Source organism: Centrocercus urophasianus, unplaced genomic scaffold (genome assembly GCF_019232065.1).
Source record: "Centrocercus urophasianus isolate 14NV4802_14NV808 unplaced genomic scaffold, USGS_Curo_1.0 seq_14, whole genome shotgun sequence".
Lineage (NCBI taxonomy): Eukaryota > Metazoa > Chordata > Aves > Galliformes > Phasianidae > Centrocercus > Centrocercus urophasianus.
In genome coordinates this window covers 9702447-9726011 of record NW_024884586.1, presented here as the reverse complement: position 1 = coordinate 9726011, position 23565 = coordinate 9702447, and the positions used below count along the sequence as shown (strand labels likewise).

At 39.6% G+C, this 23565-nt stretch overlaps 1 protein-coding gene across 3 annotated transcripts in view; it reads right to left on the bottom strand.

The window, feature by feature from the left end:
- LRP5 (LDL receptor related protein 5) overlaps positions 1 to 23565 on the bottom strand; it is a 129905-nt gene that overhangs the window by 53101 nt on the left and 53239 nt on the right. For all 3 annotated transcript variants that reach the window (XM_042813219.1, XM_042813220.1, XM_042813221.1), the window contains exons 4-7: positions 22698 to 22894; positions 20622 to 20753; positions 4248 to 4644; positions 3396 to 3567 (exon numbers count right to left, since the gene is read on the bottom strand). In XM_042813219.1, coding sequence (XP_042669153.1) covers positions 3396 to 3567; positions 4248 to 4644; positions 20622 to 20753; positions 22698 to 22894 — 898 coding nt within the window. The remainder of the gene's footprint in view (positions 1 to 3395; positions 3568 to 4247; positions 4645 to 20621; positions 20754 to 22697; positions 22895 to 23565) is intronic.

Below are 23565 nucleotides of genomic sequence, written 5' to 3'. Positions count from 1 at the left end.
CACTTACACAGACAGAACAACCCACCAAGACACACTAGCTGTGCTGGCGAGCCCTTTAAATTCTCTTGGCAAAAGAATGCATACATGAAAACAATGAATTCGTGTTGAAGTGAAGAATAACTTCAATAGAAAGTACAAATGGAAATGTCCCACCTCGTATACCATACAGTAAGACTTGACCACGTACCTTGGCTAGCAGGGCAGTGCTAAATACGGCTTACTGGGAAAACCTGTGGTACTGAAGGAAGCTCTCAAACACCAAAATCCTTCTGGAAAGGACCATAAGGTTGCAAATACGTCAAGATAAGAAATGTGAAATACAATCCATTAGATAAACCTTAGATATTCTGAAATATTTCCACAGTGCAATTTTTTGATCTTTTAAGGAGGATTAGTAAAAGTAAGCCTTACTGGAGACTGATGTGGAACCAGCCAATACCTGAGCTATGTCAATAACCACTTAAGTCATGCAGTTCTTTCCCAAGTGAGCGGAATATAAATGTCTGGCTCGCATTCCAAAATGGAAACTGGAAATTTATTTTCTAATGGAAGTTCTGCATTAGACATTTAACATTCACTTCTCCTGATAGCATGCCAGTGCCACTTTAACTCACACAGCTGCACAGTAGCAGTCCAGAACAGACCACAACACGTCCCTTCACACCACTGGTCAGAATCCCAGGCAAGCATCCATGCCACTTTTCCCCATTATGTCCTAAGTGGTCCTATTCAGGTATTTGTAAATGTCAGAAGGAATCTGCTCAAGATAACAAGCAAAAGTAAATTCTGAGCATGAAGATAAAACGTGTAGGAAAAAAAAGCTGGGGAGAGAGAGTAGTGATTTAAAATGAGAATGTTTACACCTGCTTTAATGTAAGAACATGTAAACTCACTGCTAGAGGCATGGAGATTTAAATATTTAAATCTTTGTGCTAACAACTAAAACTGAGTTGCACAATATACAACAATCAAAACCTGGGGATGTCACAATCTGCTTCATGTAAGATTATCTTCTGTTCCTAAGACCAAGCGAGCTACTCTTCCATTTTTGTGAGCAGCAGAGAACCACAAAAAGTAAGTATAATAAGCAAAACGGAGGGAATAAGAAGTCCTTACTTTGGCTTCTCTGATTTTCCTAAACTTTGATGCCAAACCAAACAGTACCATTGGCTTCACTGTCTTACAATGAAGTAAGACAGACTGAACAGACAGCTTAAACCAGCAAAATGAATTGCACAATTTCAGTTCCAGCTACAAAAGGTGGAATCTGGAACGTTCTCTTTCCTACAGCCTGAAAGGTAAGGAGGGAGAGGACTGCATCAGAAGTCATCAAGCCCAGCACACCAAGCCACTGCCAAACATTCAAGTTACACGTCTGAAGCTAGCAGACAGTCTTAATTCCCTTCTTCCAGATGGCAAAAACTTTAGAGAGCACAGCCATTACCAAAGGCCTCAACATTTATTTATGCTGTACATACTATTACCCCAAATAAGGTAAAACTCAACTGATTTCACAGGACTAGTATGAAATTTCAATCTTGCTTTTAAGTATCATCACAGAAATAGACTGTTTTAACTGCATAGTCAAGACACAATCTCAACAAACTAGCTCATGCCATAGGAAGAAAACTTCACTACTATTTTAGAAAGAAGGGGGGAAAAAAAGCTCTCTTTCTTTCTCACATTTTGGTTTGGCAATTCTATTTATGAATTTCTTTCAATTAACTAGGTTATTCCCCTTAATTTACTTTGAAGCCGTTTCAAATTCCCTGGAGAATTCTCTTTTGAAATTAAAATACTCAGAGCTAATTATTTAGCACCTTTAACATTCCAACTGTTTTTCCAGCATCTTTGTGAAAGATAAACAACAACACACCACAGATAGCTCAAGGAACCTATTGCTACCGGATGCCCAGAGCATTAAAACAACATATTAAAAAGGAACATTTGTCAGTATGACAGCTCTAATAACAGAGTACGAATTCTTGAATTTGCCTGACCTCAGGTCATATCTCATGCTGCCATCCAAACCCTCAGATTAATCATGAACTACTATAGCTAATTTAGGTTGAGGTTCAACATCCAATTTTTCCTTCTTTCTCAGAAATTGGAGCAAAAGGGGCCAGTAACCAGGTGAACACAACAGCATCTTAAGCAACTGCTCACAACTATTCAGGCCTTCTCACAACATCCAGCTGTACCCATATTTTTCTACTTTCTCTTGGAAAAAACCTCCTCTCTTTCCAATAGTCTCTCTAGCACCCTTATTTCCCAACTAATATCATGACCGTTCTGCTGGCCATAGGAAAGTAGTGGAAAGCTGACAACCACTTTATGAGTTGTCTGACCACGTAGCCTCTAAAGTCTGTGTAGCGGTTCCTGAGATTCTTCCTCTCTTTTCTTACACCTCACTTTTATTCTTCTCAGCTGCCTCAAACTAAACAGACCTATTAACGTAAGTAAGCCTACTCCTACACACAGACCTCCAGCAGTTTTACAAATGCATCCACATGACATTTATAAAGTGGTTGTAGATCAATATTCCTTGTCAACAAAAATGACCAATCCCCTTCTACAGCACAATATTAACAAGCTCGACAAATTTGCTGGATCACCTCTCAGACAAAAAACAATAATTCAGTGAAACATCAGAATCTCATGGACACACAAAGAAGCCCAAACTGCCTTGCCCCAGAACTAGATTCTACATTCTACAGTTATTTAACTTATCACCTTCTGTTCTCGGTGAAACTACTTCAAGACTCAGTTCCCTGTAGCTCTAATATCTGTGGTAGCATTCTTCACAATTACTGTTTTAGATTAAGATTTAATCATGGGATACTAAGGCAAAAACAATGGGAAAAAAAGCATCTCTTAGAACACCTCAGGCCTCCCAAGTGCAAAAACAACTTTTCTTCCATGTATCTCTGGACAATACATACTCATCAAGGTCCTGAAGTATGGATCCCTAGGGCCTCCACATCCACCCTCTCCTGTACAAATCTTGCATCAAATCTTTGCATGCAGCAATTTCAGATGCTAGTTCCAAACACCACAGACAAGGCAAAAGTCAAGAAGGTTATACCTGTGTATCCCATCTGTTGCAAAGGCCCCAGATCAAACCTGAGATTTCAAGCAATCAAACTATACTTTCAGCAATGCGTTTTTAATTGTGTATTTCTTGACATAACACAGCACCTCTTACAAATGTTTTCTGAAGTAACAAAACACTCAGATGTGCTTCCCTTCTCAAACGTGTCTCGTTTCGTTCATTTTAACACTATATTTAACAAAACAAGAGACTCCTCAAAAAATGGATAAATGATTCCAAGATGCAAAGCTGCACATAATAACAGCACTTGTTTTCTAAGAACGCCCGTGGGATCAGCTCTTACCTCAATTTTATCTGTTTTTGCATCTCCCCAGTAAAGTTTGTCCTCTTCAAGATCCAGTGCCAAGCCGTTAGGCCAACCTAGGGATGTATTCACCAGAACTCTCCTCTCCGATCCATCCAAATAAGCACATTCTATCTTTGGACTTTCACCCCAGTCTGTCCAATACATGTAGCTGTAAAGAAAAGGGCAGAAACAGTCAATGCATGTAAGCTGCAATACAGAAAGTGTCAAGATCTATTCTGTTTTTGAAAGAACTTGCTAACTTTCTGCTTTCCAAACTTAGCAAATAAACCAACCAACTTGAACTGTAACCTTTCTGGACAGGGAGGTTTTGGAGTCTCCTCTGTGACGATCTTCAAAAGCTGCCTGGATATAGTCCTGGGCACCCTGCTCCAAATGTCCCTGCTTGAGTGGAGTTGGACTAGATTGTAGAATAGCTTGGATTGGACATCAACAGTCATTCAGTTCTAACCCCTGCCCACACCTCAGCCATTCTGTAAATTCTGTAAGCAGTAATGATAATCTGAAGTTTAACAGTTAACTCAAAGTACTGAAAGCGTGCAGCAGCTCGGTTCTTTAACAGCTGTAATGCTGAAGATACAGAGAAAATAAGATTCAACCAAACACACAACACATTTTCATTTAAGAACACTGGTATTTAGCAGTCACCTTCTACATGCATAGCATATGTATGTGATAGAAGGGAAAAAGCTTGTCATGTCTGGAACAAAATGAACATTTGACAAATAATACACACATAATCTTGTGATTTGCAGATTCTCAGTTTCAAGAGAGCACAAACTGGACCCAAAAGCCTACTACTGCAAGGCCACCAATGAGAACAAAACTTACCCCATCACAGGATTGAGCACGATTGCACGAGGTTCATCTAGATTTTCAGATATAAGGATCTTTCTCGATGTCCCATTCAAACGGGTCACTTCAATGCGGTCTGTTCCAGTATCAGTCCAGTACAGATTCCTTGCCACCCAGTCCACAGCAATTCCATCTGGATGGTTGATTTCTGTGGTTACCAGAGTCTGTGCTCCTGAGCCATCAAGGTACGCCCGACGAATTGCCCGAACATCATCATCAGTCCAGTAGATGTAGCCTTCCACAGGATCATAGTCTATGGCAATTGCATGTCTGATATTGTCTATCTGCAGAATAATGTCAGTGAAGTCTGGCATGTCCAAGGAAATCCTTCTCAAGTCAGTCCTCCTAGCAAGCAGCAACACTTCTTCAGCACCTGGGGAGAAAACCATTCATAGTATTGCTTTTTTCGTTGTTGTTGAAGCCCTAGCAACAGTAATGTGAACACTTTAACACAACACAGCAGTCTGTGAATTGCTGCTGTCACTACAATCAGAGATACATTCAAAACAAGGAGATCCAGCTTTCACTGATCTACAGACTTGTCTGAACAGGGAGTTATTCCTAAACACTTCTCAACTAGCTATTTGTGCTGGCACTCTCATTTCACAATGACAGCATATTTCTCCCAGCCTTCCAAACTAACATGGAACACTGCACTCTCAATCTAAAACAAGGACATCCATGCAAACAGTTAGCTAGTCAGTTGATTTGCAGCAGCCCTCCATTAGCCAAATAAAAAAATTACATGCAAGTGAATTCCCAAGGAGCACACCAACAGCCAGATCAAATGTATTTTGACTCATGCAAACATGCAGCTTGCAGACACCAAGCTCCAATTTCCAGCCTGTACAGCAGCCTACCACATTCTCCATGGAAAAACAAGAACTGCACAGCACTAGCAGCTCTGTTTTTGGAGGTAAAATAGCATTGGTAGTAACCAATGTTTAACAAAGATTCCAAACCAATGCTCATAAGGCCATTCTCGAAAAGACTGCTGGTATCAAATCCCACTAGTGTCTCTACCATTCCTCCAAGTAAGATCACAATTTTAATTTCTTTTTTTAAATATCAGCCACATAATGGATGTTTCCCAAAACTACTTTTTCCTCTATCAAGAAAGTGCTAATGGAAGAAGTTACAAAAGATAGCCAAGGCTAAACACAGAACAGTGCCACTCCTTTCATTAGCACAGACCAAAACAAAAATTTGGCGGGGTTATGTCTAAATATTTAATAACATCATACAGAATTCCCTAGCTTAGCCAAACTTTCCGCCAGCTGTATCACCATGTTAGATGCATTGTTTGACAGACAAACACTATCATAAATAACTGAAGTAACAGAAGGATTCAGGATTTCACAAACAAATTACATTAAGGATTTGTTTCAGACAGCCCAATAAGAAAGCTAGTAACAGCTACAGCAAGTATTTCTTATCTGGTCAAATCTGACACAAAACTAAGGCAATAGGATACTTCTCTCTCTCTTGCGCTCCTCCATCCCACTGCAAAGTCTTACTGCAGTAAGACAACCTGCAGCACATGCACTTCAAAGACTAACAGAGTTTTCAGTATTTTCTTTCTGGCAGTTTTTTCTATCAGTACAAAACCAGGACACAGTAAAATACAAGGTTGCTGAAGACATTTTTCCCACATGCTTCAGCACATAAAGAGCAATACACGTATTTTTCCTTCTTTCTCTGTCAGTTTCAGAATTGACAAGTGTTTACATGTTAGCAAGACTCCAGAACTGGAAAGCAGAAAAAGTCACTTCCATTTTGTCCAGTACAGGAAACATCAGCCAGAGGTGGTAACTTCCAGGTCCCACCAACTGCCCAGATTAAATGAAAACAGACAACACGGGACGCATCTTCTCGAGACCATTAAGCAGAACAGAAACTCAAATCCTCATGAGAACACTCTTCTAGAAGAAAATTTCATCTAGGTGTATGTATGAAGTTTTATGAGACTCAGAAGAAGTGCACATCAAAACCAAATTCATATTCCCATCAGGAGCAGGATGGTACCGGTTTCCAAATCCAAAAGCAGATAGAGTTTCACCTCCCAGTAATATCTCAGAAACTCCTAACAGTTCTCAGGTTGCCAGGATATGATAGAATGAAAAGAAGGGTCTATAAGAGCAGCATCTGAACAATATCCAAGCAATTTTCCCAAGTGAAGCGGCACTGCCCTCCTCCTCGCCGCCAGCTGCTTGTTCTCACTTCACTATCACTCCTTCCCATGTGCAAGCACAACGGCAGCAAGGTTATTGCTGCAAACCACACAAAAGAGCTGATCTAAATGAGTTTTTAGCCAGATCAGTTCACTGCAGTGCTCCACGAACACTTGTGATGACACAGGGAAGGCCTCTGGTCACTTGCAGCCCAATTTAAGAAGGGAACAGCCCAGGGTGACCAGCCAGCTTCTAAGGCTTCTCTTCTCCTTTGCTCCCTGAGGAAAACACGGCAACAGTTTTTCGTTCATCAAGATTTCTTTCTGTTAAGGGAACAACTTGTACCAACAATTACTAGAAAGCACTGCTAGTATAACTACTCTTCTTTCAGAAGCTTTATAAATCTCCTGGAAAGAGGAGAAAAATAATGGAAATCCCTAAGATGCTACTTGGCATCTTCTATCGTGCTTAGAAGTGATGACTGACATCCAAACAGGGGAAATTAATCAAGTGCTTGGACTTGATTAAAAAAACAAAACAACACGTTGAACAAAAAATATAGCTTATATCTCCCACTTCCTCCATACTTCTTAAAAGATCTTTGAATGACCAATTGTCTGTAATGGCATACAGTACAAATGAAAGGTGACACTGCCAACAACTCTATCTACTCCAACTATTCTACCAAATGCAACACAATTTCCTTTTTTAAGCAAGCAGAAGACCAGAGCTGTTACAAGTGTCTGAAAAAGCTGTCTGGGAATAAAAGAACTTCAGAGTCTGATAAGCTCTTCTATATTTCAAGGACTACCTCAGCAAGAGTAACCTCAGGGCTAAGCTGACATTTCTGGATAGATAACAGGTCCACAAGAGCTTGGCTAGTTCCTAATATAATGACAAGAATCTGCTTTCAGACCTTCAAAGCAATAAGGGTTTGTATTCAGAACTGATCAATGTAATTAGAAATGATAATTTTAGAAAGTCTGTTCAAATAGAACAATGTGTCAATGTTGGAAGCAGCAGAAATCACCTGGATCCTGGATATTACCTCAAATAGTATAGGTGGTCCACCACTACCCAGCTTCTTTATATGAAAAAGTATCCATAAATATTATTTGGCAACACAGACACACACAAAAAATTAATTTTCTAATTTAGTTTTCTAATAGTTTAGTTTTCTAAAATAGTTTTCTAATGCAAATTAAGATCACTCTCTAACAGCCAAAGGAAAAAAGCCACTGGAGAGAGCATCTGCAGAACTCAAACAGCAAGCTACAATAGCATAGCAGCAACAGCAACAACAAAATACCTGGTGAAACAAAGTTTTACAGTTTGCTTCCATGTTTCTGAAATGTTTCACTGGTAGGAGTCAAAATAAAACCCCAAGCAAGCAAAAAACTCAGGCCCCGATACTCAAGTATGGAAAGGGATGCACTTGGTCAACAAAACGTTCCATAAAAAGCAGAGTAGGGATAAATACTTTTAGCTCAACTGTGTCAGGAAGCGAGCACCACTGCAGCTGCTCAGCCACCCACAGCACTTGGTTTCATATTCACCTTACCTTCTAATCTCCATTACATTAACGTCTGCAATCACAATCTTAATATTGAAGTATGTGCAGTGTGAAGCTAAACAGCACCAAATATATGCATACAACTGATAACACAGCAATTACCAGCATTACATGCATTTCTAAGACGACCAACATTACAGGTATCACTGCATGGGAACAGACAGATAAGAATCAAATGCGTACGTTTTGCCTCTTCACACAAATGATTGCATCTTCACCTTGGTTCATGGGGAACAAGGTCAGGGTTGAATGTACCAGAGGAAGGAATCAGCAGATCAAAACTTAAGGCCCAGATTATACCCACAGGCGCTGGCTAAACAACAGGCTGTAAGGCATCATTAGTATCCTCCTAAAAACCATAAATAACAGCAAAACAGCAGTAATAACCTAACTCAACTGTATCTCATCTAGCTGTTCCATGCACACATTCACTTGCATGCAAAATAATATTTTGACCAGGAAAGCAGGAGCAGAGCACTCACTACCGCTTGAATCAGCAATTGCAGCATGACTATAACCTCCTAGCAAAGGGAAAGAACAATCCTGTTTCTAACATACCCAGCCATTCAAACTTTTTCTGCAAGCTTTGGGAATATTCTGCACCATAGACATACACAGCTGAAAACAATCATGGAGAAGACAATTTGGCAATCCGGGGCTTCAGGACTAGACTGTTTTCTCTGTTGACCCAACTGACCAGAAAAAGAATAACAATAATTCCACTTGACAAGTGGGACAGGACAGCTTGTTGGTAGTTGAACTGAACATTTTTTGGAAAATTCTTGTAATTTTTAACATGTCTCTAACTGACATTTATGGGAAAAAGAAATAATAAAGGGAATGAGCTACTTGACTGATTTAAAGTTCTGGCTGCTCGGCAGTTTGTGTTGGAGAGATGCTACTGCTTAAAATGAAGTCAAATTATTACACAGCAAGGCTCTTGACAGGCACTATCTACATCCTTAAACATTACAAGGCATGTGAACAGAGGAAATGTGAACCCTATGTCTTGTTATGCCCTCCCTCACATCCCTTTCAAAAGCTGGTAAAAGTCCATCCTGCTGGACAGTTTCTGACGAGTGCAAAAATCCTGGCCTTTATTACAACGCACTCCAAACATTACAGTGCTTTTTATTACTGTATTTTCATCTATTAACGCATTTCTAGTATAAAAGAAGAGTGAAATTTGGCACCGGGCTCTGAGCACAGCACTGTGAGATGAGAACTTATCTCAGCAGCGTTGTTGGTTCTTTCCAAAAACCTGGACAAACACGCTCGTCTGGCTCATTAGTTTTATCTGCATCATGGAGGCATTTTGATTATTAATGTTGGTAGGAATGTTTTCAAGGCTACAGAAGTGTTACGTTGTGACTTGTCTGCTGTAATGCTAGATACCCTAGAACCTGCCTAGCACATTATTATAGTGAGCTGTTTACCTAGTGCTGGAGTGCTACAGCATTTATTTGATTAAACTGATGTGCAAACTGATGTCCTCTCACTGTACTCTTGTAACCACACAACCAAGAGATTCCCAGGGAATTGCTATTATAGCACAGTCATGTAGAACATCACACCACGATCTCCTCTTCCCCCCCCTCCAGGGTACATGAGGGAGAATGCAAACAACTCCAAGTTCTACAACACTCACAGTTTATGAAAAGTCCTCTATGCAAACCAGAGAACAGAACACCAGAAGGAATGAGGCCACTCTAGAGTTGCCATTCATTTAAAAAGACTCAGCTTCAACTCTCACCAGTTTAAAACTTTTAACTCTTTGTTTTACTTAAGGACATTGTTGGGTTTTTTAATTCACTAAAAGCATTCTGCAACCTTCCATGGAATTTTCAGCATGTTTGATACTCATAAAAACCCATGAAATGTTCTGCTAAACCAATGCTAACAATATCTCAATTTAAAAACAAACAGAACAGAAAAATGCAAGGCAGTTATTCTCACTTTCTGAAGACTATATTCTATCTTTGCAGTCAAGAAATCCCACAGAAGCTGGTTAGGAGACTTTTTTGTTTGTACATGTGACGCTTTCCTCCCATTCCCAGTACCCAATTATTTTTAATACCCATGCTAGGTACAGTGTTTGCTTTGATTTCCTTGTTTTGTGCACTCGCTATTAAAAATTCATGCTTCAGCGCTGAAAATGGCAGCTGCATTCTATTTGCAAAATTAACTGCAATCAGAGCTGACAGCAGTGAAGCAGGCCATCTCACCAGCCTGACAAGAGCCTTTTTTATTCTTCCCTTGGCCCACTTCACATTTGACAAGTGACAAGACGTCTATAATACAGTAACAAATGCTCCAATTTATTCACCCAATCTAAACAATCTAAACAAATGTAGACTGCAGTGGTTCCTTCTGCTAATCTATGCCAGAAAACACCATGCTATTCCTCTCCCATTTGTCTGGCTGCTAATCAGGCCAGAACAATGCTCCATTGTGGGACTCTTCCCCTAGTTCTGTGTACACGCATGTGCATCCACACCCAGTCTATATAAAGGCAACTTTTGAGATCTCTATATTTGCGGAGTGAAAAAAATAAATCAGATAAACTGCAATAATGGTAAAGCTTTTCGTTCTTTGTGGAACAAAGCAGTCAGCTCTTTTTGAAAGCGGCCCATTAGAAAGTGCTTTGACTGCAGGCAACTCTTTTACAAGCTGTTTGAAATAAGGGGGTGGGGGAAAACTTCATTATTCCATATGGAATGTACGAAAATAAGAAATGCTGCCACGCTGTTTAACAATCTCAACAATATTTAAAACAATTACAACATCTTGCATAACGTTCAGCAACAGCCAGTCTTCACACCACAGGAAGAATGATGTAATGAAATTACGAGAGGTTTAAAGCTGCTATCAAACCCCACTCTCGCTATTCAACTTCTGCAGAACATAAAAACATTTAAGGAGATTGAACAAACTTTGGGAATATCTGCAAATAAAGACCACTGTTTCATACTGGAGTGGTGCTGGCTCCAAGGTGGGAGAAACTGGGATCGTACCCTCCTCCTTGACACTACTAGGAGAAGCGTGCAACACATATGGGGTTTATCAGTTTCAAACTGAGAGTTGCACGCAGTGATTTTATGCAACCAACAAAACAGAAACAGGAAAGGTTTATTTGAAAGAATGTTTTGAGTGCCCACATTTGGACAGAGCTCGAATTGAAAGGTAAGAAGGCACAAGGAAAACTAACATTTATGACAAAGAAAGGAAATACCAGAGCACTCACGTAACTCATAAATTACATCATATCTCCCTGCACAATGTAGTGAAAAGCTGTTGTCCAGTGTTTCTTCCATTATCACAGTAGCAGACTCCTAATAGTTACTTTGCTTAAATCAGGAAAGAGCCACAATTTCAAGCAGTGATGACACGTTCACAAACAAACAAACAAGGACCTCAAACAGAATGTTAATTAAACTCTGCAGGTGATAAAATCATCGGCACAGAACAGCTGACTAGAACATAAGCAATGCTTCTTCCATACATTACACAGAAGACACATTAACACCCTGATCTAGTTCAGGGCCTATAAAACATCTGAAGATTGTACAGACCCAGTATTCCATTCGGGAGCACATAGCTTTGTAAGGCTACTGCAAAGAGAGAAGTGACTAACTCTGAGGGAGATTGTTTCCAGTTACAACTGCATTGACAGTAACCTGAATCAAAGATCAGCACAACTGTGTGGCTCTTGCTGTACCAAAAAAACAAAGAATTTGCCCTTATACAGAGGCTCCATCCAAAGACCTCAAAACAGTTCAACAAATAAGTCTTAACTTCTGCCCTGAGGTCTGGCTGTCTAAATGCTATGTGCTTTAAAGAGAGAGCACAGGAAGTTGGAAATGTTCAGTGGTAAAACAGAATGTAAACCTGTAGATCTCAATCCCAGCTCCCGCTTTTAATTAGCAAAAAATGGACACATCTTTGCATAAGGATTCTTAAAAACAGTGTATATTGAAAGCCATAGGAAAAAGGATGGACCAAGAAAACGCCTGCCACAAATTCTCACTTCTAGAAATGCAGTGCATTTGTTGGATTTTGGTATTTCTTTGCAAAGCATTGTTTTAAAGCACCTATTTTTTGCAGCAGATAACCTGAGCCAGTAGGGCTGTATCTGAAATCACTACCTTTGAAAGCAGTTCAGCAACTTTACTAGTTTCTGTTAAACAGAGTATTGGTGCTGACATCTTCAAACACCAACAATTATAGACCCACTAAGCCCAACAGGACACATAATATTTTATTTTATTTTATTTTTTTCCAAAATACTGGAAGAAGAAACACACAAAGTTTTACTACAATCCCATTTCTGCTGCATTCTAATTGCAAAAGTTTCAAACTCACCTAGAAACCTTACATACATCAGTTTCTCTGCACTGTTTTTCTCCTTAATATCATGTCCCACAGGCTCCCCCGAGGTTGATAGCTGTATCGTGCTCTGAAGTTCAAGTGCTAATTATTATGTTCCAAGTATGATGGAGCCACAGAAAACGTGGCCATCATCACCTGCCAAAGGGCACATATCATGGAAAAAGCTATAAGCAATTCTAAGCTGGGGTTTGCAGATCTCAACCTTCCTGTTGCTACTCTGCTGCAGTAAAATGGTGCTTGCCCACAGTATATTTGAAGAGGCAGTCAAGCTGCAGAAGCTTAACAAGTTAGCAGAGATTGGTAACTTTCCATGGGCAGGTACTGGGCCCACGAAGAATGTGAGATAACAAAGTTTACACATAAACCTTCCCAGCACAGACAAAGGGCGCGGTTCTGCTGAAGTATAAAAACTGAGCTGATGGGAAGACTCAACGTGAACAAACTGAGATAGCTACCATCTCTTATTAGAAAGTGTTTCAGTTGTTCAGAGCAATCATCAGTCTGAAACACGCACCAATCTGGAAGAGTTTTATTCATCGCTCCTGTAAACTTGCTGAAAACAGAGCTACAAGATAAGGCAGATCTTCCAATCCTTCCAGGTTTGTTCCTTACAGCATGTTTCCAAGGGCTGCTATCCAGTGAAATTTTAAACAAGGCCATTTCCATAAGAGGCTATTTCATTTCTGTGCTACACAAAGCACTCCCCACTTAGGAGGATAAAGGATGCTATGAATAGAAAATAATGTAATCTTTTCATACAGATCAAATGAAATCATAACCATAAAAGTAAGGAGAAAACAGATTCAAGAAAAACAATACCCACAAATTAAAGAAAAGAAAAACACTTAATTTTCATGAAATAGAGTAGAACTTGGAGGAGGAAAACTCTACTGCTTAACAAGGTTCAAAACCAGCACAGAAATGAAGAAACCTTCCACTATGCCAATTCTTACACACGAAGAAGCAACAGAAAAAAATCATCACAAAAAAAGAAATTGTAAGAATCCTACAACATGTTTTGGAGGACATGCATACCCAAAAGGATGGCTTAATTCATCAACTTCCTATTTGCAGAGCAGCCTCTAGATTTCCTAATCCATTACTCATTGCTGGACAGTTTTTACAATTCTTTCTGGTCAACTGCAAAGGCATTTCAGTGAAATACAGTTGGAAATAATGTGTGGAACTAAGTAAACACAATTCCACCTCGTTGTTTTAGTGCTAAAGGATCAATAGGATATGTTTGCAGTAGTGTACCATGGTCAAAATGGGTCTGGATGCAAGGAATGAAGAGTTATTTCCTCATTCACCAACTGCATCTCATTTTCATAGCCTAGAATTTGTATAAATCTCCCTACAGGAACTCCGCTGTATAGCTCCTGTGCAAGTCATCTATTACCCAAAAACTTTCCCTCTCACAGGATCGCCCATAGATCCTTTTCGCCAGATGATCTGCTGGAGGGTTGGAAATAACACAAAAATACAGAACTAAAATGGTAGCAGGCATTTAAGGAGATGCCAATTATACAAATCCCTAATTCAGAGAAGCCACCTTCAAGAAGGTCCCAGCTCAGTCTAACAGAAAGAATACATGGAGTTAGCTACTTCTTGGCAGGCAAAGGAAACACAACTGGGAGCACAGCAGCAAGATGGGGAACAAGAAAAAGACCTCCCAGTACAAACAAGATCTTCCTATGGTATTCCAACACCAGGCAGAGGGCAGAAGACATCTGTGAAGTCAAAGCATGGTGCAACCAAAGTATCTTTTTCTTTTTCTTTTTGTTTTTCCCCCATGGTTGCATTTAAATCAGATAACATGCAAGGGAAAGAGACAGGCATGCAGGCATTCTTTCAATATTTTCCTCCACGATATTTTTTGTTGGAATTAGAATCTTTCTATTGTTTGTTTTTGTTTTCCCTGTGACAGAGAGATTAGTACGATTGCTCCTTCCTTCTGTTTTGCGCTGTGAAGAAAGGGAAGGAGAAATAATATAGTTGGGAATATTTCCCAACTCTAATGAACTGCCTCAACAACAGAATCAGGGATTAAAAAAAAAAAGCCAGCTAAACACTTGAAGCTACTGCCTTCTTCCCCAATCACAATAACAGAGTTCTATTTTGAGAAGCCAGAATTCCATAGTTCATTTCAAAAACTACAAATGTTCTGCCTTCACAGAAGAAATCCTACAGCTCCTATAAGGGATTGACTCAAAAGCCAAAGCCTTCCCACTTTAAAGCAAATAACAATTGCTTTGTACTGCAGGCATGCTTCTCTGGTGAGCTGAAGTCAACGTGCTGCGTCTCAAATAACCACTTGCATTCTGATATGCCAGGTACAAGATATCTGCAAAAGCAGCTAGCTAATTAGGAAGTAGCCATCACCAATTGGCCACAACTTGCACAGGAAATAGATAATTTTTCTAGAGAAATAAATAGGCTCCTCTCCAAACTTCAGTTTATGCAACCGTTGTGGGTTAGTCTTGGTAGGCAGCTCACTCAGCCACTCACTCACACGCTTCCCCCCAGTGGGATGGGGAAGAGAATCAATTGGAAGGGTAAAAGTGAGAAAACTCTTAGATAAAGACAATTTAATAGGTAAACAAAAAAACTGCTTTGCTTGTGTGTAACAAAGAATCCACTCAACTACTTCCCACGTGCAGGGAAAACGAATGATGCTCAGATGAAATTGCCATAATTATGTAGAGTAAAAACACGTAGTTTTACTGAAATGTTTTATACATATATTGCAACAAAGAATTATTGAGAAACAAATATAAAACTAAGATAGCTTTTAGAATCTTGGGGTAGGCAGCTTCCAGAAACTGCATAAATACTGGAATAACTGAGCTCCTATAGCTCTGAGAACCTCTACTAAACTTAAAAGATACACAATTTTTGAAGAATTTTACTGAAAGTCCTAGTTTCTCCTATCCATTTCAACTCTGTAGACATAGATTCAAATTATTACAAGTTTGGGAGGGTGAAGTGAGTTTTCCCTCAAAACACTTTCTGCCATCAGACACAGATGAATAGGCTTTAAAATTCCTACACACAAATTTTAGTTGATATGCAGCTGACTTCCTTGGTGCCATGATGGCAGAAAACAAGGTGCAATGATAGTTAATATCCTTCAGGAATGTAACACTAACAGACACAGGGAATTTAAGAAGTTGAGGTGAACATTTACAGGGAAACAAATCCACTTCTAGGAAAAAAAAAGACGAGGCTTCAAACATTTCTTGAGGGCTGGCAGCAGTGGCTGTACGTTAGTAAAACCAAATAGAGAAGATAGATTACATGTTTTCCAGAAACATATATGGAAGAGACTGCTGAATCCTATTTGCAGAAATGGGTTCAGTTGTGAAAGAAAGCATACATATCTTATAAAAGAGACTGGGAGCGGAGTTTAATCCCAATTAGCTGACAAGATATACCACAATGCTCTAGATTTGACTATGATAAAACTGAACTACAAGGCCAAGACAAAGACAAGAGGAAAAAGCAGTGGAAGACTGAGACTGCACCTCTGCCCAACAGAACAAAGCAAAACTCTCTCCAACAAAGTAGAACAGGATGCAAAAATCCTGGTTCCATTCATATGAAGTGGTAAAATTATACCAAGAAGTGCACCAGAACTGTAATCAGAAACAGATAAATCTTGTTCACTGTGCACCAAGGAAAACAAGACAAAAGACTGCTAGCATGATAAACGTATGCAAGATGAAGCTGCTGAAAGGAGAAGACATGCAGCTATCACTTTAGGACTGCGCTGCAAGGCAAGACAGGTTCAAATATTCAATAACAGAACTCACTAAATCCTAAAAACAAACAAACCCCTTCAAAAAATCAAAACAATTATGTTCAATAAAAAGACAAATGTCATCCTTAAAGAAAAGAAAACCTTTCTGGACATGAATCATCAAAATGACTGAAAAAAGGACCTGACACACTGTGGCCTATTTGCTGCTATTTTTCTATTGCTGATCAAACCAAACAGAGCTCTGAAAACACACAAAGAACAGACATAATTTTTGCTTTGGTCTTTAATTACTTGCATCAGAAAGTACATACAGGAAGAACCTAAAAAATTAACTAAACCAGACCAACAATTTTAGGACAGGATGAACAAAGCCAAGTAGGCAGAATTACAAATCCCTTTTAAATTCTTGTCCCATTCTCAGAGACTCATAGGATTACTCAAGCAGGCCTTGAGAAGACTTTCAAACAAACACATAGAAATCAAGAAAGCCACTTGGTGTAAGAATTAGTTCTGTTTTGAAATATGACATTTCAGAGTTCAGCTATTCCTGGAAATTACACGGTAATTAGAATTATTACTGAATAAATTACTCTCCACAGGCAGTTCCTTCAGACTAGAGCTGTTGGACTCTAACAGGTCCTATCACTCAAAGATCTGGAAGCAGTATGTTACTTTTTGGTTCACACAGTGCCTGTCACTGATATTACTGCCATTTCATGAGCTGCTTTTACCAACTCAGGTTACAGAACCTCCTTAGAGTTGCACTGAAGTTGCAAGATTCTCAGCACCCTGGGAGCTGCACTGATTACAATCTCTTTGTTTTGAGTACCTCAGGCCATAATACAAACAGAATCCTTGTCCTCCCTTCCAGCAAAGGGTGGTCCAATACAACTTCATAAATAATTTCAAAGATCTTGGTTTGAAAGCTTATTGTAAAAATCACAGAATCATTGAATATCCCAAGTTGGGAGGGACCCGAAGGATCATTGAGTCAAACTCCTGACTCCACAAAGGATCACCTAAAAATTAAACCACATGTTTGAGCAATGCCCAAACACTCCTTGAACTGCAGCAGCTCAAGGCTGTGTCTACAGTCCTGGGCAGCCTGTTCCATACTCACCAGCTCTGGAGAAGAACCTTTCCCTAACTAACGCTCAACCTGACCTACACAGCTCCATCAGGCCCTGTCGCTGTCACACAGAGCAGAGCTCAGCGCTGCCCTCTGCTCCCTCTGAGGAGCTGCCGCTGTGAGGCCTCCCCTCAGCTCCTCTGCTCTGGGCTGAACAAGCCAGGCACCTCAGGCTGCTCCTCACACACCTTGCCCTCCAAATCCTTCACTGTCTTTATAGCCCTGCTCTCTAGTAGCTTTTCATTGCCTTCTGATTTTGTGGCACCCAAAACGGTACACAGTTTGGGAGGTGAGGCCGCACAGCGCAAAGCAGAGCAGGAATTCTTACTGAGTGCTCACAGGACTGCTAATGGAGCAGTTCTGCTGACATAATTAATAGTTAGGGAATTGCAACCTTCCTATCCAACTCTGCAACAGCTAGTAAAGCATTTAGTCTACACCTTCAGCAATCAAATACACCGATCAACAAAGCCTATCACCAAACAGACGAGAAATAGCTTGCTAATATTTATCAAATGTTGCACACATCTTCTGCTAGCAAATCTAGCCATGGGTGTGGACAGAGAGAACTCCGTGGATGAAAACTTCAGATAACAGGTGCTTTGTTTTCATGCTAGCCTGCTGATTACGGCTTCTTTCCCATAGAAATATAAAACCTGTCCTCACACTGCGGAGAGCTCTACGTAGGCGGTTCTCCAGGTACCTTGCAAGTACCAGGTCAGGTTATCAGTGAGCAAAGAAAACTTCACACACCAACAGAGCAAAACAGAGCAACATTGTATCTGAATGGAAGTAACAAAACATCTGATACCTGCACCAAGCAAGTACACATTCTCAGAAAGGGTCTTGCGCACAATGCTAGCTGTCATCTGTCCATATGTTTAACCCATATATTTCACGTTATTCATGATGTATATCTACCATACAGCTTTTTTTCCCCTTTACACAGAGAGAAAACCCTTTAGCACCAGAGAGAAAACAGTATGAACCCTTACAGAAAGCCAAAAATAAAGAATAATGAATTATTCACTTAACACAGATATAGTAATTACTGCTTCAGCAAATCAATATTTATACATTCAGAAAAAGGCTAAAGATCCATTTCTGAAGTTTCAACGCATAAAGACGACACAACCAACAGCAAACAAAATAATGGCATAGCCAGTCCTTGAATTCATGTTTTCTTAATTACTTGGGCAAATTACCATTCAGTACTGTTACTCTGCAACAAGCTACAACTCTATCTGAATGTTCTGCATGTGCACACTCTTCAGCATCCAACTTAGCTGAAATTGCTTAAGAGTCCCAGTCTTGAGGCTTATCTGCACAAGAATACTTTCTGACAGAACTATACAGTAACATTGTATAGTTATATTTGTACCAGTAAACTCCCAACAGGGACAGAGATTTTAAGAACAAAATGTTTTTTCCTCTTACAGAGGAATTCATGGTACTATTTTTGCAATTCACTTCAAAGTCTAATGCCAAGGAAGCCCATATGCCTAACTGACTTAGCACTTTAAGTAACAGGCAGCAAAACAGAGGTGGTCAACACTGTAGCATCTGTAGTTCTTGACACAACTTTACCACAAAGGACTCGTGCAGAGAACAAGAAGTCAGTTCCCTGCAACCAAGGAGTTAATTTTAATTAATAAGAGTGGAAAGAGAAGCACATGGATGCTGGCATAAGGCAGACAGGACAACAAAAGATGTGGAGCTTGGGAAAGAAATAATCCATAAAACTGAACCAAAAGGCCACATTCTTATGCAAAACCAGATTTCCTGTTCCCATCCCACTTTTTTGCCCTCCTTTGACAGAACACCCTTGACAGATTGTCTGGCTTAACAATGGAAAGGTGAAAGCACAGTATAAGCAGTCACTCCTGCTTGTGCTATCCGCCAAAATGCCAAAAGCAGGCTGACCTTCATTCCCACTGCCAGAAAAATAAGGTCAATATGAACGTCTAAAAAGGTTGTCCTGCGTATTCAGCAATGTTTTTTAAAGGCTGTGAAAGGGAAACTTTCCAAAGCTAGAAGAAGGAAAGAGAAAGGTCTTTCAAAGCAGCTGCAAGAACTACCTTATAAGCCTTTCAATTGGATCAGGATGAGCTAATAAAGCTGGCCCTTAAGCCCTGGAGATTCAGCGTTCAAATTCTGCTTCAAGTTCACAAATGAAAGGAGACTATTATGTTTGTTCTAGTACTTACAGGAATCGAGCCACATCAGAAAATAACTACACACTTTGACTCGCCTCGTGAAAACACGCAGCAGAGACAGGCAATGGAAGGTCCTTCAGTCTGTCTGCAGAACCTTGTCTGGTAGCATCCCTATGACTACATGTGTTAGTCTCGTGTTTTGCTATAATGAATTTTTATAAGAAGCTTCCTGAACAATAATAAAGTCAAGTGGTATACTTGGAGGTCTTGACTCACGCAATTTATTGACATGAGTACGCATCCAGTTATATACTTCATTTAAAGCATGCAGTCCAGCTATTATTCTTTGAATGGCTTTTTTTTCTGGTAATAGAAGAAAAGATTCCTCATCTATGTTTCAGTGACTGGAAACCAGCACCTGAAGAGTTATTTTTTCTACTTCTATTACCTCATTTAGTTTTGTAAGAAGCTTTGTACAAAGCCTTGGCTGACTTTTAACAAATTAATATAATGTCCAAAAATACAATACCTCATATCTCATCACTCATCTATCTTCATCTTCATTAGATGACTATTAGTCATCTTCAGCACCAGAAAAGTGACATTTTTCAGTTTAAAACTTAATTTTTCATTTTTCTGCTCAGATTTTTTCTATATGAAAGTAATGGGAGCAGGGACAACATATGAGTTTTTCCCTGAAATAGTATATGGGCACCCAGACTGAGCCTCAACTGCTTTTGGCAGGTCTTAAGCACATTGGGCTTTGATATGCAACAGGAGGGCAACAGCACAGCCACGCACCAGTAGCTACAGGTCACTGAACAAGAGGGAGCAAACCTCTGCCCGTGGCCCTCTGCTCAAATGGAAAGAGGTCCTACAGTAACTTTCCTCTAATAAATCGCTTCTGCAATGGTCTCCACATGCTACTCCATTTCTACAGAGAACTGGCAACACAAAATACAGCCAAAAAGCACAAAACTTGGCGAAATTTTGGTAACTTGATAGGATATATGATTGCAAAATTTCTGCAATAAGGACAACATCTCTGCAATTTCAGGAGAACACTAAAATTTCAGTATGTCAGCCAGTTCTATTCAATTTACTTTTTCAGTTTTTAAGCAGAAAACCCAAATCAAGTCAATACCTTTACTGTAGAAAAGTCAAGCTCTTACCTGATTTGCACGTCCTGCCATCATCTTCTAGCTGCACACCAGTGGGACAGGCACAGCTGTAGAAGGGGTCTCTTGGTGATAACAGGCACAGATGGGAGCAACCACCATTGTTTTCTTCACATGGAGTGTGAACTTCAAGAAACCAACCAAACAATCAATCAGGTTTATTTTCCTTTTTCTAGAACATCTAAAGCTCTTTTTTTTTCACCTCCTCTGAGGAATAAATCATAGATCCCAAATGACTGGCACAACGTTGGTGCTAAATGACAAAGGAGCCACAAAATAAAGCGTTTGATTCCCCACCTCCCCAGCAACTTATTTCTGGGAGTATCTAATTTGACATGTATACAAAGCCAACTTTTTAAGAGCTGACAGCTCAGCACATTCTCACTGTACTGTTCTTCCAATGTTTTTGAAGTTGAACACAGTTACGACCTCTGAACACTACTTATTTCACCACTGCTGGGTCTGCTAAGCAGCATGGAAATAGAAACTGGGGTCTGGAACAGCCTGTGCATTGCAGTACTGCTGCATGTTGGAAATATTTTTTTTTCCCAGCTGCAGAGTTTTTACAAGACATATCTCTGGATCATCAGGAAATGCATGGAGGGAACGCGTCAAGTCCCTTGAACACTTCAACATTAGAAAAAGCACAAATACTGAAAAGATCACAAATATCCACTCTTTCCTCTCCGCACCACAGTAATTTTGAGAACATAAAAATTAAAAGTAAATTTAAAAGATGAGGGGAGTGGGGGGGGGTGCAACTGCATCCTCATCCACCTCATTTACTAGAACAAAATACGGCTGCAAGATACAGAGCAGTAATCACAAATAACCACAGAGAACACCGTCACATTTAAAAAGACACTGGAAGCTATGCAAGAACTCTCAAATATCATAGTTTGAATAAGCTGAACTACTTTACCATAAAAATACAAAAGTTCCAGTTAATTTGACTTGTGTTACTTCCACTGATAGTCACAGAGAGATGGAAAGGAAGACATCTAAGCCTGATCTTAAAGAAGTCAATGGCATTTAAGCTATTTTCAGCAGATCATATTTTCGCCATCTTTTCATTGTTACTGACCCAGAAATACTGTGACCTACGGTTGGGACATTTCCTGAGCTAAAAGCAGTGGCAAGAATTCAGCATAGACAAATTCTTATCTGGAGCTTTGAGATAAGCCAGGATGCTGTGTATATTTGACAACCTCCATGAAAACTTGCACATGTTCCATCACCAAACTGATTTCCGAATTCCTTTTGCTTACTTTCAAGCCTGTTTGCTAATATCCTATAAACTTTGCTGCGGAAGCTGACTTTAGATTTGGCATAGTTGAACTACACAATCCAAATAAATAAGAACATCTCCACTACGCAAGAGATGATTCTTCCCAGAGCTATGGAATTATATACATTCCCACACTACTGTTTTTAATCTCATTTTCACTATTCTGCTTAAAAAAAGTCTAGGTCAATTCCCATATGAAATCACACAATAAAAGATACAGATAGCCTCTTTACATTTTCCCTTCTCTACACTTTGCCTCCTTTGAACGATCATCAAACAAAGAAAAAGAGGCACAAACATTTCTTATGAAAGCTGAATACCTTCCATAGTGAAACACCAAAACTATTTGTTGCATACTGAAGATAAGCAATATCGAGTGCGGCCTGCAGAAATTACCGTTGTAAGTACAAGATGAACTTCACATATTTTATTATAATTGTACTTACAAAAAAATGCAGTTATGTGCTTTTTCTTTTTTTTCTTTCATGTGTCTTTAAAATCACAGTATTTTAGAAGTTCTAAGGCAAGTCTTTAAAGATATCACTGAAGTACTGCACTGGATGTGGAATTTTACTACCCACTGGGATGACAAATAAGCTCTTACCTACTCAGGCTAAAATTTTCAAAGAAAGGTAAAGGATTGAGTAATTACGGTTTCACAACTAATTCTCTGAAACGTTCTCAAAACAGTAAAACTTCACACTACTCCTTTTTCTGATTAATGCTGTTCTGACAAACAAATAACAGCTATGCAAAAGGCTTCAAGGAAAAGTAAAACGTACAGTAGGGCTGCCGGTCTGGGCTTAAGACCTGGATGTCCATGGGTGAATAGAGAGCTGATAATATTTCTCTCCTCTTCTCTCCCGTCCGTTTGTTACAGGCATGAATGGAACGTGTCTGCCAGTCTGTCCAATACAAAGTGTCCCCAGACAGTGTCAACGCAAATGGATGAGTAAGACTTCCTTCAACAACCTTTTGCCTAGATGAAAGAAAGGGCAAGGATTAGTTTGCGTTGCTTTCACCAGACACCCTTACGGGGGGAAAAAAAAAACATGACTTTTTAAGAATTCATATAGAAATTGTCATCTTTTATCAAAAATCACTGAGCCAGGAGAATCATCTGGTGACGAAAGTGACAACTATACTGGAGCATAAAACAACCTTTTACATTAATCCAGAAGGAACTTAGCCCAAGCAAACACGCATCTCACATTTATTTGCATATCTTTATAAACTATTTTGCTTATACCCTCCTGTACTGCACATTAAAAACACTCATGATTGTACTATGAATTCCTTTTCCTATGTTTTTCAGTCTTTATAACTTGAAAATTAGTTTTCTTCACACATCAATTTGAAAATGCTTTGAAATAAACCTCAGTTATCAGCAGCTACAGCAGGCCAAACTCAACAATTAACCTCTAAGGTTGTGAATGAAAAACACCTGGTTTTAGCAACCATTAAGTCACTTCACATCAGCATGCCCCCACAGAACATAACGGCAAGCACCTTCCAAATGAATAGTTAGCTATGCAAAAATGTAGTAACGACAACTTAGACTTTGCCCTTTCATAGCGATAAGAAAACAAATATACCATGTTTCATAGCAACGCAGTATCTGGTTCAGCTACACACTGACCTCTGAAAGGC